The 17,970-nt window shown below is 43.8% G+C and overlaps 1 protein-coding gene across 7 annotated transcripts in view; it reads right to left on the bottom strand.

The window, feature by feature from the left end:
- HDX (highly divergent homeobox) overlaps positions 1 to 17,970 on the bottom strand; it is a 355,483-nt gene that overhangs the window by 206,809 nt on the left and 130,704 nt on the right. For all 7 annotated transcript variants that reach the window (XM_085607817.1, XM_085607821.1, XM_085607815.1 and 4 more), the window contains one exon: positions 6,546 to 6,599. In XM_085607817.1, the coding sequence (XP_085463943.1) occupies positions 6,546 to 6,599 (54 nt within the window). The remainder of the gene's footprint in view (positions 1 to 6,545; positions 6,600 to 17,970) is intronic.

Raw genomic sequence — 17,970 nt, 5'->3', positions numbered from 1 at the left:
TCTCGCTGGTCCAGGCGACCGTGGGCGTCGTGGCTTCGGGGTCCCCTGCGGCGGAGTCGGGTACCGTGGAAGGGAAACCGACCGCGGGGGAACCGGCGGCGGTCCCACAGGGGTGCGTGGCAGCGACAGAGGCTGGGGCGGCGGAGGCAGCGTCCGCGGCCGAGGTGGCGGTGGTGGAGGTGGCGGTGGAGGTGGTGGTGGAGGCGGAGGCGGCGGAGGCGGGAGAGGAGGCGGCGACGGAGGCATCCGAGGCGGCGTATACACCACCGAGTACACTGATCCCGGTGACTCTCTCTTCCTCGACGTCGATCTTCTCCTCGACGTCGATCTTCTCCTCGACGTCGATCGTCGCTTCGACGGTGACCTGCGCCTCGACGGCGACCTGCGCCTCGACGGCGACCTGCGCCCCGACGGCGACCTGCGCCTCGACGGCGACCTGTACCTCGACGGCGACCTGTACCTCGACGGCGACCTGTGCCTCGACGGCAACCTGTGCCTCGACGCCGATCTTCTCCTCGGCGTCGATCTTCGCCTCGACGGCGACCTGTGCCTCGACGGCGACCTTCGCCTCGATGGCGACCTTCGCCTCGACGGCGACCTCAAGCGTCTCGACGTCGATCTCCTTCCCCTCTTCATCGACGGCGAGCTGCGATCCCTCGACGGCGAACGCCGACGCCGGGTCCCATCTCGACGACGACCGCTGGACGGAGCCGACGACGGCGTCGTCGCCGACGACGCCGATTTAGTCGACGGCGGCCTATTCAGGTCCCTCGACGGCGATAGTTGACGCCGCTTCTCCCCAGAGCCCTGGGGGGACGGCGAACAGACGGTGGTCATCCTCCTCGACGTCGCCGTCGACGCCCTCGACGGGGAGTGGGAGCGCTTACTGGTCTTCCTGCCCCTGGGGAGCCCCCCAGAGGCCTCAGTATGGGCCAAATCAGCCCCTCCAGACCCACCTGGTGCCTTCAGTCTTCGTTCCTCCAGAACTTGAAGCCTGATTTTCATTCTGTCCCTCAGGGTCCTGGCTGAGAACGAGTGGCAGATGGTACAGCTTTCAGGCACGTGGGACTGGGGAAGGCAACCTATGCACACCTCGTGTGGATCAGTTTTAGCCTTCTTTTGACCACATTCCGGGCACTTGTCGAACAAGCCAGGCATGTTGACAGTACCAGCTACTAAACACAAGAAAAAGTGACAAAAATTGCCAAAATCTCAATTAAACCCTTGAAAAGGGGAGAGCTCAATGCTCCAGGGTCCTGCTAGCAGGAGCCGGAAAAAAGAACTGAAAGTAAATGGGACCTGCTGGGCATTCTGGGATACTGGGGAAAGTTCTGGAAAACTGGAAAGTTTTCTTAAAGGCACAGTATCCTGTTCCAAGCCACATAATGGCAGCCTATGGGGCTTGTCTGTCCACTCCTTCCTCTCTATCATTCCAGAGGCTTTTGCTGGTAGAGGCAGGGTTTTTTCCTATGTGGAGAAAAACTAAACAGGCAGTGCTGTTTGTGGAGGTTGGTGGAATTCTAGTCGAAGTACTGGACAGTGTAGCCTGTGGGTATAGGCTGCATTATCTGTCTTTAAATTAAATTCTCTCTTAAAGGTGTATGCAGGTCTGCATGATTTGTCACCTTTTAGAGATTATTTTTTATTGCTCCGGGGTCCACGCACATGGGCGGGACTATTCACTAGATTATGACTATACACAGAGATCCCCTACTACAGAACTCATCATCCATCCAAAGGAATAACCTGTAAGGATTCCTCCTCCATTTAATCCATCTCCATTCCTAATCTTTGCAGCATCAGGGATGGCAGTCTACATGCTCATGTGCGAACAGGCAAGCCTACGTACAGTGACAGAAAAAATATATAGCTAGTGGAACCCACTTTACTTTTGTGCCGCTGAGCGGCTGGCAGGTATAATATATATATACTACCCGGGGGTGACTCACCCAATAATTCGAAGGGTGTCAGGAAAAAGGTCTGGGCCCACCCCCACCACGGCCAGTAAGCGCTCCTAATCCTAGGAAAAAGGCGCCCCTTACTTGAAACTGCCTCACGGCAGCAATCCGACCCGCTACTGCAGGCGTCAGGCTGTGGGCAAACTCAACAATTCAACCCGCAAAAGCAGGTGTCGGGGTTCCCAGACCGGACAGGCCGGGTTCGCAATGGCAGACAGAAAAAACGCGGGTCGCGCGTTTGAACTCGCCGCTCCTGAGCGCAGTGAGCGTCTCAGACCAGTGAGTTCAAGCCCCCCCCCCCACGAGCCGAAGCACACTACACCGCTAAGCCTGTGTAAGGGCTGCCAGCGGAGCTTCAAACGCTCACCCAGCCCCGAAGAGAAACAAACTGTGAAATGAAACGCAATTACCGACAATAAACATGAAATACATCAAATACCCATGAAAAACATCAAACATTCCTTGAGAAAAACGCAGAGGAGAGGAAAGGAAAAACGACTTAACTGCTGGCAGCAGGAAAGAAAGAGGAGTTGCCACAGGAGGTACAACCCCTCGGGCATGACAGAGGACGCTGATTGGTGGCTGTTATGGACTGCCTAAGCACCATGGGAGTGCTAGTTTTTTGTCTAAATGTTAAAGTTGAACACTTCTGGCTGTAGAGTATAAAGAAAGTTACAGCATAATCCTCGCCTCCAGTCCTGACATAGAATTACTATGACCCTCCATTATGCCTTACATCCATGATGACTCTGTTTCATAAACATATCATACACTTGATGTGCCTAAATGCTCTACTTCGGTTATCACACTCAATGGCTTTGTAAAGGAAGGTTCCTGAAAACCTTTTATGTTATTAAGAGATGGTAGAGAAGGAATACATATTAAGTAGAATTTTCGGATTAATAGCTACAGGTAAATGTCCTGTCCATCCCTGCCACCATAGGTTGAATTCATGTTACTATGGTTTGAATATACCAACAACACTGGTGGTCTGGAAGGAACAAGGGTAACAAATGTTTGTATAAGACGTTTCAGGACTCCTCCATCAAATCTGTCACTATCCCTTTGAAGGTAAATGGCTACACAGAACTTTACGTACACATAAAGTGGCAATATTCAAAGGCTTCAAACCCAGCGGTCCTTGAAAGAGGTGTACACTTTCCATAAGTAAATTATTCATAGAAAAACACAATGCAGTTTATGATCCACCTAGATATATACTCCTACATTATAGAGTCTCCATTAAAGACACCTTTTGAAAGAATTAGGTCTTGATTTCTTTCATATAGAGTGTGAAACCACGAGCAGCCCTGATCTTACATTTTTAGTCTATTACATTTTTAATAAGTTTCATCCCTTGAAACTACGAGGAGCACGTCTGTAGTGCCCATCATGAACTCAATATAATAAAATGACGATTGAACTCAAACAAACATAGAAAAAATTACAGTTTATGACTGAGGCAAGCAAATAGAACCACACAACTGTAACTGGTGATAACGTTGCAGGGGCCATTATTTATTTGAATCGATTAGCGCCAAACGCACCAACAACCACTTCAGATTGTTTGCAAGAACGCCAACCATGAGAAGGCGAAATAGGGAGAAAGACTGGTGAAAGGTAAGAAGGACAGGGAAATAGGGGTGCAAGGTCGCATAAGTGGAGCACTATGGTGTCCAAGGATTTATTTTTTTAACAGCCCTAGGTGTCCTTAAACAAAGCTGCATTCCCTTTATTCTTGATCTGCAAGGTGTTAGGTGTGGTCCTTAGGTCTGAATGAAGTATATTTCAAATTGCATTCCAACTGTTCCCAATATTAAAAATCACAAGTGTTTAAAGAGTTAAGCCTTAAACCACAGGTAATATTATGGATGTAATCCATGCTCACTTTGTGACTGGCAATTCAGCAAAATAGAAAAATCCATTCCTCGGCTTAAGGCCCCTCTTCAGATTAGGCAGCTAACAATAGCAGAGCACCTTGTTGCACCTCTCTACTGATGTCACTAACCTCAACACATCTCCTATATTGTTCTGTCAGTATTATTTCCCTGATTATAGAGAGTACCCTGCTTGTCTTATGACTATTGTTATGTTCGCAAAACAAACCACAATACACCTAGAAAATATATTAAGCACATCATTTTATTCAAAATAACTTTTCCTGGATGTGGCTGTTGAAAAGTAAGAACCCTATTACTGACCAGTAATCTTCATTAGCCCGATTCCGAACACTCCTAATCCCAGCCCTTACTTGTGAGGCGACTTGGCCCATGACAGAGTTTAACTACTCAGGGATCTTTGATCTCAACAGCTTGAAGCTGTTTGCTATTTCTAGCAGAAAATAGAATAAATGCCTCCACCGCCCTTCTTCATGTAATGTACCAAGTCAGAGTAACCTGTTGAGGTGTAAAATCTGGTAACACTAATTGTAGTGCACGTTAATGTAGGGGGGCAACCAAAAGCCCTCTTTATGTACATTGCAAACTGACAGTAACAAAAACAAGCATTGGATTAGCCAATAGGTCTTGCCTTTGCCATCTTACAATGAGCAATTGCACTTGATACCCCCGTGAGGATTGTTGGAGACAGCCTGTGGATTTCGGGTGAGTCAAACCTAGCCTATCAGAAAATGCATGTGGATTGCAGCTGAAAGCACACAGACCAAGCGCTATATGCTGGAAAGTGAAAGAGACAGCGGGGTAGGGGGAGTGTTGGAAAGCAGCCCTTGATGTAACCGCGTTATTGGCTCATTCACTGGTCACATGCGGTGCCGCAATGTACATGCCACGGGGTCTGGTGTAAACTGTGCAACACTGCAGACATGGGACTGTTCAAAAGACCCGTGGGTGGAAACAACATGAACCTGGCAGTATACCGTGAATAAATATAAATACGTCCTCAAAATCCTGTGATTCTGGGCAAATCACTTATTCTCCCCTGCCTAAGAAAATGAACGAGTCCGAGTGGAACGGAACTCAGCGCTCCGATAGCCTTCGGCTCGAGTTTGCGGTATATAAAACTAACAAAAAAAAAGAGGATACAAAAGAAAAGATGCGTTAGACCGTGAACATTATTTTAATGGAAAAAAAACTATCACACTGATGGAGATTTACGATGATTGGCTGTACAAACTTAGGGACAGAACATCTCTTAAGAAAAGGATAGGATTTGACAGAAGATAAACTGCACCCAAATGTCCCAGCCATGCCCTGAGATCCGCTGCTCGCTCCCGAGAGCAAAACGCTGTGGGAGTGAACATTACAAACGAGGTGGGACATGCACCCGCCTTTAGCCATTTGTGTGCTTTCATTATTGAAAGACACATGCAAAAGCCAATCCAATGTGTGGGAGGAGTCAGACCCACACGGAGTAAACACAAGAAGCCTCGCAGAGCAGCACATGCGCGCTGCTAGGCTCGACCTAAAAAAAAAAAGCTGCACTATAAGTGTTAAAACATTGCTAATGAGCCTCCTGTTTTTTGGCTCTGCGCTGAAGGTGAACTGCAGAGGTGTTAGATTCCTCTGTTGCCTGCCTGTTAACGAGTTAATTACTTAAAAATGTACAGAGACCTAGTCTTGCACCTGGCTCTTTACTAACCTACCTGTCTCGACAGGCTCCTCCCTCCACACTGCCCTTTGTTTTTTGGCACCCAGCCCCCCTTCAATCTTTTCTTATGCAATATATAGCGCAAACTTAACCAGCAGTTTTGGATCGCTTTACTTGAGCCCCAGTTACATTACATAATCTACATTTGTTTTTTTAGGCATGGCTGAATTAAGTGATTTGCTCATAATCAAAGGTTATTGAGTGGACGTCAGGACTCATTGTTTGGTTTCCCAGTCAGCAGATCTGGCCTTAACCCCATATGCTCTCCTCTACACTGCCACCTCTCGCCCTAAGTCTCCTTCCTATCTCCCATGACCGAAACACTCCTACCCCAACATTTCCAAGACACTTTTTCTGCTCCCACTTCCTAATCTCCTGATGTTCACTTATGGAATAGTGGTTGTCGGATGCCAGAGCGGAGTTTGATCAAATGTAGAAATACACTCTTTGGCATCAAACACTCAGGCGTTCCAAGGCGCAGTGCTACTGGACACTTGCCAGGTCACAGACTGACTTGTCGAAATGTGTCCAGTAGTGACAGGCAAAGTACCGCGCAGTATTTTTGTGACAGGCAAGTGAACTACCTGCTGTCAAAATACAGCAAATTTTGGAGCTTGGGATTGCAAATGTTGCTTTTTTGCAACACAATTTGGAATCCCAGGCTCAAAAAGCTTGGGGGGTGGGTGAGGAGTGTCACTTATATTCTAGCATTACAGGCATCCAACAAATTAGAAATCTGAACTAACAGAAATAGACAAAAAAGACAGAGAAGACCAGAATATTTAGATAACTTGTAATATTTAACATGAATGTTTGCTTATTGTATGTAAAAATATATATCTGATGAAGCACTCAATGAATTGCAGACAATGCTTGTCCTACATACAGCATTTACCAAGGTGGCAAAGTAAAGTGAAAACATGAAATGCTATTTATGTACTTGGCTTTTTCAAATTACGAAACTGTAACTACGGTACTCACCGTTCGTTTTCTAGAACACTCTGTAATCCAAGGCACAGAAAAGTTTCCTGAAATCTGTAGATACAACACAATTATTATCACCATCGTTCAAAACTGAGAAAAAAGTAATCTAGTCAATTATAATGTAACTCTCGCACATTTGTAGGACAAAGTTAAATCTCCATAAACTTAATGTACTGTACTACACTTTTTTCTTGAGAAGTTTGCTTATTCTTAATCATCAAATAAGGAAATGGGTACAGTTAGAGCAAGCTATACAAATGTTTCAGGCGTTCATCTCAGGATCACAGTTATGTTTTGTGTACAAAACACTTGGAAGTACAGCTATATATACTTTCAAACATGCTGCTAAGAGCTTTGCCACCAATGCTTCATAAAACGCGTATATGATTCCTGGAGTGAGAACAGATAAAAGTATGTAAAAATTAAAATGTTACTTACCTGTAACCATCAGTAAAGAGCTTGTTCTGTTTCAGATCTATATGCTCTGCACATGCCCTCGAGCTTTGGATCTGAAATACTCCAACTTGTATTTTCGAAGACTTTGTTTGGCTGTGGGTGGTTTTGTGATCACATGCCTAAGCACGGAGAGATCAGAGTGACTTCCATGGCCTGATAGATCATTTAAATTTTTCTTCTACATGCAACTTTCCAACTTTTTCAGTTTAAGACTTGATCCTGAGACTCAGTAGGCAGATACAATTTTCTGGAATACATTTTGCTGTTCGTCCATCTGACATGATTTCTTGTGTCAATGTGCAGGTTCAGAGAACATACCCAATGCTGCTAACATAATTTTGGAAAACATAAGCATGGCTTTAAGTTATGATATAGATGCACTGGTGTTTCTACCACAAGTAACTTTTTTAAAATTCCACAGCCCTCAATATCCTCTTCATCCCCCGAACAAAGATACGGCGCTGCATGCTTGTTGGCAAGGCAAATCCGGTAGCCATACAAAGCAGTCAAGGCCTCTTGCGAAAGGCCTATCTGTTCATCCAAAAAGTAATCGGTCTTTGGTGCAAGAATACATTTTAGTGCTGCATGAGCTGCATTGGCTCACAGCTGCTTAATCCCTCACCAGATGTTTAGGTTCTGAATTTCCTATTGGTAATAGCAAAAAAGAATAAGCTACTTAACTTTGGTAACAATAGTTTCTGTGGGAGCTCTGTCAACCTGCAGGCCCCTCATCTCATGAATACCCTTCTAAGTACCAGAATGGATCTGGAGAAGTTGAAATAGATCACAAGCATCAGTAGGTGGTGCTACGGCTCCAATGCACTCCGGTACCTACCCAGATGTGACAGCTCAGAGTCACATATGGAGCCATCCTGCTGCTTTGATTTCAGTTTTTTCACACACCCTTAGGCTCAGAGGCAAAAGTGATGAAAATAGCAGAAATGCAGTGCTGAGACTAAGTTATAACCTTAGGAAATATGCAAGATTACTCCTTACAGTAGAGGTAGCCAGATCAGGTGCAGGTACAGCGAGTATCTATCACAAATACTGTTACCAGAGATGAAGTAAATTATCCTGTTGATGGATATTTCCAGCTGAAGATTCTAGGTCTCACGAATTAATACGAAAACAGTACTACTCAGGAAGTGGATCTGAGGAAACAACACACAAAAAATCTTGCCACATGGACTCAAAAAAATATGCATCCCTATAATCCCAGGGCTGAGATAATAAATCCGTTCAAGTAACACAACTGAAGCTCTCATTCCAGTTCAACCCACATGCTGGGTAGGAACACTTCTAGTGAGTGCCAAATAAACACCTATTACTCTGGCACAGTCATTCCCCAACAAAACACACACACTTACTTTCTGACTTTTTTAACCTCTTCTGTGCCCATGACGAGATAGTCTCGTCATGGAGCGCGGTCGCGCTGTGCCCATGACGAGACTATCTCGTCATGAAACCCACCCGCGTGGGAAACGCCCGGCACAGGAGGGGGAAAGAACGTGGCACCGAAGGGGTTAAGTAGGAGACAGCAGTGCGTTTGTTGGCACTCCTTCCCACCTTCGAACTAGCAAACTCAACAAGAGTGCAGCCCCATCTTTCACTCCTTGGCAGGGCACATAAACTTACAGTATGTGGAAAGAATAAAAAAAGAGAAGCCTGTGCTGGCAGCATCAACATGTCAGATACACTTAGGAAACAAGCATTGGCACAGCCAATAGGTCTCGCTTTTGGGACCTTATAAGTATTTAGTTATGCAGCATAATATCCTTGGTGCAACAACATTAACTGTTGCATAGTTAAACACTTATAAGGTTCCAAAGGCGAGACCTATTGTCTAAGCCAATGCTAGTTTAAGTTCTTCCTATAAGTGAAATACAAGAAATACAGGGTTACTCTCTTTCAAAGTGTATTAGTATTCAAGACACATTAAAATATGGGTTTTAAATGCAACGTATGAAATTACAGAATTTCTCAGAACATAGTAGTATTTGCACTGTATACTTCAATATACTTGAAAGGAAACAAAGATTTGCTTAGCTCCTCAATGTGCTTTTGTATGGTCGACCCAGGTGTCAAACACAAGGGACACAGAATAACTTAGTTCCTAAGAATGTAATTGTGGTGATTGTTATCATCAGAGCCACAAGGAGTGTTCGGTATTTACTAAAAATGCACTTGTGAAGTCAACCTACATGTGATCCAGAAGTCACACAGATAAGTATCATACAGATAACGGGTATGTATTTCTGAGAACAGCTTGATTGTGTTTCTTATTATGAATTCAATAACGTCTGAAAAGCAGCAGTTTAGAGTGAAGGGTGGAAGGTCAACTTTTTAAGAACTAAAGGAAGAAAAAGACTAAGATGGTAACGTAAGGGACTGGTTGTGCCATTGAAGTAAACCCAGGTGCAATTTAAAACTCCTTCATGGACTTCTTTGTTTCAGTGATGCTACCGTATATGTGTAACCCAACCTGACCCGCACTTAACTTAGGCATCTACTCCATTCTAGTGGAGGAGTGCTTCAGAGAGATCCATGAGGGTTCTTGGAAAAAAGTCATACGGTAAAGAAGATTATTAGATTAGTTACAGCAATGGAGATGGAACACATTGTAATTCTCCACTAGCTTCCGTCTGTTTAGAAGGAGTTACTCCCCAAAAACTCCAATTAAAAGTTTTCTTTTGTTATAATTTCTCCTCCCTACGGCCGTGAAAGCGAAAGTGATGGCAGGGACGCACTCTGTGGTGGGGGAGAGGCAGAGCGAGGCACTTTGGAGAGCAAGGCTTAATGAGCCATTAAAGCCACAGGATGGGTGCGCGCGTGCACGCGCTCCTGAACGCAAGCTTGAGGCCAGGAAAAGATTGTGGTAGCACTTTGAAAAGCCACTAACTAAATGTCTCACAGAGTAGCGCATGCACAGCGAGACTAAAAAACGAGGACATACTGACCAAACCCAGACCATAAGCCCAACTGAAGCAAAGAGCTCTGGCAAACAGCAAAGATAAACATATGAGTCTTTTGAAGCAAAAGGAATGCAAATGCAAGGAGAGCGTTTATGCAGAGATATATCTGTGTGTATGTATTAGTACATCTGTGCAGTGGTGTGTCCGTTCATGGTTTTGTGTGCGTGCGTGTGTGTGTGTGTAGGAGAGTGCATGTCTCTATAAAGGGTATGTCTGCAAGATGAGTGGGCGGGTGGATCTTCATGGTATGGTATGCCTGCAGGGGGTGCGTGTCTGCGCTGACAAGATGTGTGCAGAAGGGTACATCTGTTTTTCCCCCTTAGTTTTATATGACGCGAACTTGACTCGAAGGTACCAGAGCGCGTTTCATGAGCACCAGTTGCGTTACACAAGGATACGTTGGGCCTGGGATATTAAGTGATTTGCCGAGAATCACAGGATGTTGAGCGTCATTGCCGAGACTCGAACCCTGTTTCCCAGATAAGAGATTGATCGCCCTGGCTGTTAGGCTACATCCTCTCACCTGTTTCCCAGATAAGAGATTGATCGCCCTGGCTGTTAGGCTACATCCTCTCCCCTGTTTTTGACAATAGCACGCCACTTTGGTGCGGGATGTGTCTTTTCAAGAGGGTATATGACACTGCAGAGGGTGTTTGTAAGAAGGAGTGGGTTGCTTGTCTGTTCAAGGCGTGTCTGCAGGGAGGGGATGTATGTAGGATGTACAGGTCTGTCTCCCTAAAGGGTGTATTTTACAGGCGTGGATCAAACTCTCAGGCGCTGTTCCCAACTTCAGATTTTTACAAGCTAAACCTCGAAAACAGATGACAATCATTCTGGTCCACAGATCCTTGATCACCACTTGTTTCATGCACACAGGAAAGCAAGAAAATGGAGGGGAAGAGGAAAGTAGATAAAAGGGTGGGAAATGGGACAAACTAAGATGGTACAGGCAATAAGAATAACAAGCATTAGCAATGCCAATAGGTCTGGTTTAAAAGAAATGTTGTATGGTAATGTGAAGCATTTGTAATAGATAGCATGGGAACTAATATGTGTTTGTGTGGAAACAAACAACAGTAGAATAATATTGGTGTAGGTCAGTGGTTCCCAAACTGTGGTCCGGGGACCCCTGGGGGTCTGCAAAGCCTCCTCAGGAGTCCTTGACTCCTTAGAAAATTAAATAATATTAACAGTTTAATAAAGTGTATATAAATAAAGAAGGTCAATGTGCAATTGAAAATTTGTAAAACATACCGTTAATGTAAAGGAATTTGAAATTACATGCTAAAAATTAGTATCCTCAGATGAATTTGTGGGAGCAGTGCAGGTGCATCGAACAGTATGGACGATGAGTTGCCTCAACTGAGTTTAGAAAAGCTCCAAGCTTTCCATTATAATTATTATTTTTTAATTTATACGTGTTTGAGAATTAAATAAAATGTGTCATAATTTGTATGTGTTGGATGAATGCTTTTTTCTGCATTTTTTGAGGTTCGAATTATCAACAATGCTTAAACCAGGGTCCCCGGCTTCCAGTAATGACTCAGTAGGTGGTCCCCGGATTCCAATAATAATTCAGTGGGAGTTCCCGGGTTCCAGTAATGATTAAGTGGGGGTCCCCAGAAGTCAAAGGTTAAGAACCAGTGGTGTAGGTTAAATGGTCAGGTGAAAGTTGCACAGTCAAGCTAGGTGGAAAAATCAATCTAGGTTAATGACTGCCTCCATCCATCTGTACTGCTCCCAAATCAAAACACCATAAAACTAGCTATCTAAGACACACTTTAATAGATGAACAATGTCCTGAGTGTGCCCCTGAAAGTTCAAGCTGAGGCAGCTGGATAAAAATCCAAAATGATCACAGCTGCACAGATAATAAGCACAGTTATGTGGAAGCACACAACTTCTGCCCAATCAAAACATGTACTCCTGACTCCCAATATGTGGGTGGTGCCAAAGCCTCTTTCTAGTGATGCTTACTTAACTGACTGGAGACAGCTGTGCTATCAAGCCAGACAATAAAAGTGCGGGGGAAGAACAGAGAGAATAACTAAAAGTTATCAGCAAAATATAGAGTAAGCAAGGGCAAAGAAATGAAAGAAGAGTCTCCAGACCCTGGTGCGATTGCTGGAGCAGAGTTTTCTGTTGAAAATTTATTGAGTTTTAAGCTCCAGTTTTGTTTATATGTTATGATTAAAATTACTAATTTATAATCACTAATTATTGGTTTTGTTAAAAGTCTTGATTAACCAACATAACTAATGAGAGAAATTACACGTGGGGATGCATATATGTTGCTTAAATAATACGTGAACTAAGTTGGTGTGCATTTTAATTAAATAAGTGTTGCTAAAGTGCTATTTGTTTCGAGTTTATGCTTTCAAAATAACGTGCAATAATGCTTCCTTGTGTTGCAGATGGCTAGGTAATTACATACACATAAGGGTATTAGTGGGGATTAACACTGTATAATCATTATGATGTGGTAACGTTGTTTTGTGTTTCTTTTAATTAAGATGGTCCGTTTTGGCCTAAACAAAGATGGCTGCTATTTACAGCCTGCGCTCGAGTGATTGAGATGTGACGAGAGGCCTTGCTGAACATGGTTGGAAGTCACCTGACCACAGCCTCTGTCTGAATTAAAAGTTTCCGTGAGGACAGCAGCTCCGGGCATGCTTCCAATTGTCCTTGGAGAAGAATAAAGCCACATTGAACTATGATAAACCTGCGGTGGCTCTGCTATGGTACCAAGGAAGAGCATTCATGAATGTATCGCTTCCAAACTCGAGTTTCCTTCTTCCGTGTTTTTTATTTTTGTGATTTTTCCTGAGCTGAGGTTTTTCTAAATGTTGCAACATCCTTTCCTGCTCGCTCTGCTCAACGGACAACGGACGTTTTAAAGATTGTTTGTAACTTTAGTATGTAAATTTTCAGTATAAATATTACTAGACTAGAGAGGGTCTGTTCCGATTTTGGCCACTTCTTCCTGAACCTATGCTCGTGAGGATCAATGCTGATCGAGAGGACGGCGACTCGGGAGATTTTACTGAGAGACCCATTTAGCTAGAATAGGTAATTAGGAGAATAATGATCTTGCTATTGATTGACTTTCATTGAATTAATTTAGATAAATAATGATCTTTGTTTGAATATCAGTGTCGGGTGGTTATTTCTTTGTCATTTATTGAGTTTCGAATGTATTTCCTATGTTTTAAATCATGACTCAGGACAATGTCTTTATGGTCGCATTGACCTCGTTCTAGATGCAGATTGGTTTAGGTTTCTCTCATATATTCAGTGTGGATAGAGTAATAGAATGAATGTTAGTGTGATGGGCCCTCGCGTTTGATGAGTGTCTGTGCGTGTGACTGTGGATTTACTCTGTCCGTGGTAGTAGGCAGAATTTATATGCGCCGATCTGCAGCAGTTTCCTGAAGAAGCAAAGAAAAAGTTCCCTTGTCACAACTGTGGACAATTGGGGCATTGGAGATCCGAGTGTACAAATACACCATTAGTGAGTAATGAGAATAAAACCTTAAATCAACAGGTGCAGAACGAGGGGTGTAATCATCAGCAGCAACAGCAGAAGGTTGTCAGACAGCAGAGCCAAGAGCCAAAACCGCCCTTGCCGCAGAATAGAGGGTCCCAAAAGTATAACCAGGACTCAGGATTCTACAATGATGAGCAGGTAAACAAACCGAGACGTTCAAACCCGGTACAGCAGTACTGGTTAAAGAATGAGGGGAGTGAGTCTGAAGGGGACTATTGACGGTGCCGAAGAGAGGAGGAAGAGTGCATACTTGGTGCAACTCTAGAAATAGACCAGGCAGGACCATTTGTAGATGGGAAAATAAATGGGGAAAGTGTTACTTTTTTGGTAGACACAGGAGCGACGAGATCAACTGTCAGGTCAGCAGATATTAGAAATCTTCCTCTCTCGGACGAAGCAATCCAAGTGGTTGGTGTAGCCAATACACAAATTAAGACTCGTCTTACCGAACCAGTAAGGGTAAGAATAGGGAAATTTTCAGACATGCACAGATTTGTAGTCTGTGACACTAGTCCAGTGAACTTGTTAGGTAGGGACTTATTGTGTAAGATGAACTGCACAATTTTTTGTACTCCAGATGGAATAGCTTTTGAGACACCAGATGAGGATGTTTTGTACAGGATGACTCTAGATAATAGAGAGAGTGAGATTGTTGGTACATATGCAGTGTTTAACCCAGATGATTTGCCTCAAGAGTTGAGACACACAGTGAAAACAGCAGTTTGGGATTTTACTGGAGAAGATGTGGGATTGATGAATAATGTAGATCCAGTAAAGATTTCAGTGAAAGAGGGGATTGTTTATCCTAATATTCCTCAGTACAGATTGACGCCAGAAATAATTGAGGGAATAACCCCTATAATTGACAAGATGATTCAACAGGGTGTTTTGAGAGAGTTACTGAGTAGCCCGTGTAATTCACCGATAATGGGGCTAAAGAAACCTAATGGAAAGTTTAGGATTGTACAAGATTTGAGAAAAGTTAACAAAATTGTGGTAGCATGTTGTCCCATTGTGCCAAATCCTTCAGTGATTTTGTATCAGATTCCTCATGATGCTGAGTGGTACACAATGATTGATTTGTGTCATGCTTTCTTTTCAATTCCATTGCATCATGACAGCCAGCCGATTTTTGCATTTCGGTTTGGACAGCGTATTTTAGCATGGTGTCGTGTCCCACAGGGATATACAGAGAGTCCTTCGATATTCAATCAGTTATTGAAGAAGTCTTTGGAGAGTTTGATCATGCCTGAAAGCTCAGTACTAGTGCAGTACATCGATGACTTACTTGTGGCATCGAAGACACGTGAAGCTTGTGAAGTAGATACCATAGCTTTACTGAATCATCTGGCAGATGGAGGGTTAAAGGTATCTCCAGCCAAATTGCAGTTTTGCAAGAAAGAGGTGCATTATCTTGGACACAATATTGAAAAGGGTCTGAGAAAGGTGACCGATGATAGGATCAAAATTATCAGAGGAATGAGAGCCCCGATGACCCAGAGAGAAGTGAGGATGTTTCTGGGGATGGTGGGTTATTGTCGTCAGTGGATAAGTAATTTCTCCCTGATAGCAAAGCCACTGATTAAATTGACTAAAAGTGAGGTGAGAGACCCATTGGAACTGGATGGAGAACAAATGGCAGCATTTGAAGAGTTGAAGAGCAGAATGTGTGAAGCCCCTGCTTTGGGAATGCCAGACTATGAGAAAGAGTTTGAGTTGTACTGCAGTGAGAGAAATGGATGTGCACTTTCAGTGTTAATTCAGAAGCATGGACAACTGAGAAGGCCAATTGCGTACTTCTCATCAACACTTGACCCCGTAGCTGTGGGTTTGCCAGGTTGCCTGAAAGCAGTAGCTGCTACATGCAGAAGTTTGGAACAGAGTGAGGGTATAATAATGGGATATCCTGTAAGGGTATTCGTACCTCATGATGTGGCAATTCTTTTGACAAGAAGCAGGACTCAGTACATGTCACATAGTCTGCTGACTAAATATGAGAAAATCATTCTGGGAGCATCAAATGTGACTCTTGAGAGATGTGTGAATGTGAATCCAGCGACACTTCTACCAGATGCTGAGAATGTGAATGTGGGAGATGATGTTGATCATGATTGTTTGGATGTGCTTGATTACTGCACAAAACCAAGACCAGACATAAGAGATTTACCACTGCCTGAGAGTGATCATGTGCTGTTTGTGGATGGATCATGTCTAAGGACTGATGATGGTGTGCTGAGTGCAGCATATGCAGTGTGCAAGGTTTCAGAAGTTATGGAAGCTTCGCCTTTGAAAGGAGTAAGATCTGCTCAAGTGGCTGAATTGGTGGCATTGACGAAAGCTTGCAAGACTGGGAAGAATCTGAGAGTGACTGTGATGACTGATAGTCAGTATGGATTTGGAGTCGTTCATGATTTTGGCCAACTTTGGCTACAGAGGGGTTTCTTGACGTCGAGTGGGACTCCAATAAAGAATGCTGAAGTGATTGGGAAGTTGCTTGAGGCGATACAGCTGCCTAAAGAACTAGCAGTTGTGAAGTGTGCTGCTCATGGACAAGGAGATGATTTTGTTACTCTTGGTAATCGTTTTGCCAATGACATAGCACAGTATTGTGCAAAGAACAATCATTCGATTAATAGGGCACGAGAAAGGGAGATGTCTTTTTGTTCTGTGATGTTTACTAATGTCCTAGAAACGTGGGATGAAGTGAAACAGTTGCAGGATGAGGCAGGAGATGAGGAAATGAGAGATTGGATAAAGGCAGGTTGTGCTCCAAGAGAGACAGATCATGTTTGGATCTATAGAGATGGTAGACCAGTCATGCCTAATTCCATGCTGTCGACAATGGCAAGAATGTATCATGGCCAGGGACATCTGGGGAGGGACGCAATGATTAGGTCCTTCAAGCAAACCTGGTATAATGCAAAGTTCAGGCTGATTGCAGAGAGCATCTGTCAGAGATGTTTGATTTGTCAGCAGTTCAATACTGGAAAAAAGACAGTGGTGAGTCTAGGAACAATAGGCAGAGAAGGAGGTCCTTTTACCAGGATGCAAATAGATTTCATTGAAATGCCCCAAGTGAACGGATTGAGGTATGTTCTAGTGGTAGTCTGTTTGTTCTCAAGATGGGTGGAGGCCTATCCGACTAGGAGGAATGATGGAATAACAGTTGCAAAGTTACTGTTAAGAGAGTTGATTCCTAGGTACGGGTTCCCAGTGACAATTGAGTCGGACAGAGGTGGACACTTCTACAATGAGCTCATGGGTTTAATTTGTGAAGCATTGAGCATACAGCAGAAGCTACATTGTGCATACAGACCAGAGGCTTCTGGAGTTGTTGAGCAGATGAATGGCACAATAAAAAACCGAATTGGTAAAATGTGTTTAGCCACTGGAATGAAATGGCCTGATGTCTTGCCTCTAGTGCTAATGACTATTAGGTCTACTCCAGATAGAACCACAGGTTTAAGTCCACACGAAATATTAATGGGACGTGCAATGAGACATGCATTTGTGCCTGTCAATAAGTTGATGACAATAACTGATGACATGATTTTGGATTACTGTAAAGGCCTGGCTGACGCAGTTCATTCTGTGTTTCACCAGATTGGAGAAGACGCTACTACACTTGAAAAGAAGCAAGCTCATGATCTGAGTCCAGGGGACTGGGTGAGGATTAAAGTACACAGAAGAAATTGCTTGGTTCCAAGGTGGGGAAGACTAAGACAAGTTATTCTGACTACGACAACTGCAGTAAAGTGTGCTGGTGTGAAAAACTGGGTTCATGCAAGTCATACTCTGAGAGTTCCAAATCCAAAAGAAGGGACTGGTAAAGAGTATTTTGAAGAGTCAGATTCCAGTGATGATGCAGAAACTGAACCAGTGAGAAGAAAAAAGAATCCTGAAAGGGGAGAAGGAGAAAGAGAGTCAGGTGATTCTTTTTTCTTTCCAAGAGAGGCTTCAAGAGAAACGTTGAGAGTCTCAGAGGAGAGATCAGATTCTGTAAGAGTGCCTGAAGTTTCAACGAGCAGTAGAGAAGAAAGTAGAGAAAAGAGCAATTCCACAGAGACTACACCTGAATCAGATGAGGAGGTTGAAAATCCACTTGAGATTACACCTGAAGAAGCAGGGTCAGAAGAAGATAGAGAGGGACAGATTGCGGAAGACCCCCGAGGAGGTGTAGGGAACATTCCTGATAAGCTAGGTGAAGGGACAAGTAGACAGCAAGAAGATTGCGTGTCGGAGACCCGAGGAGGGACAGAATTAGGGAAATCTCAATCAGTGGTGGAAAAGACTGTGGAGCGAAAGAAAATTGTTGAAGAACAAGAGGCAAATGAAACAGGATCAGATGAGAGTGAGAATGAGAAATCAGAGGGTCGAGTTCTGAGAAAGAGAACTTGGATTGGAGAAAGAAATAATAAAGAAGTGAGACCAAAAAGGGTTGTAAGAG

Source organism: Triturus cristatus, chromosome 5_2 (genome assembly GCF_964204655.1).
Source record: "Triturus cristatus chromosome 5_2, aTriCri1.1, whole genome shotgun sequence".
Classification (NCBI taxonomy): domain Eukaryota; kingdom Metazoa; phylum Chordata; class Amphibia; order Caudata; family Salamandridae; genus Triturus; species Triturus cristatus.
The sequence above is the reverse complement of the archived record's forward strand: the minus strand, read 5'-3'. Positions and strand labels throughout refer to the sequence as shown.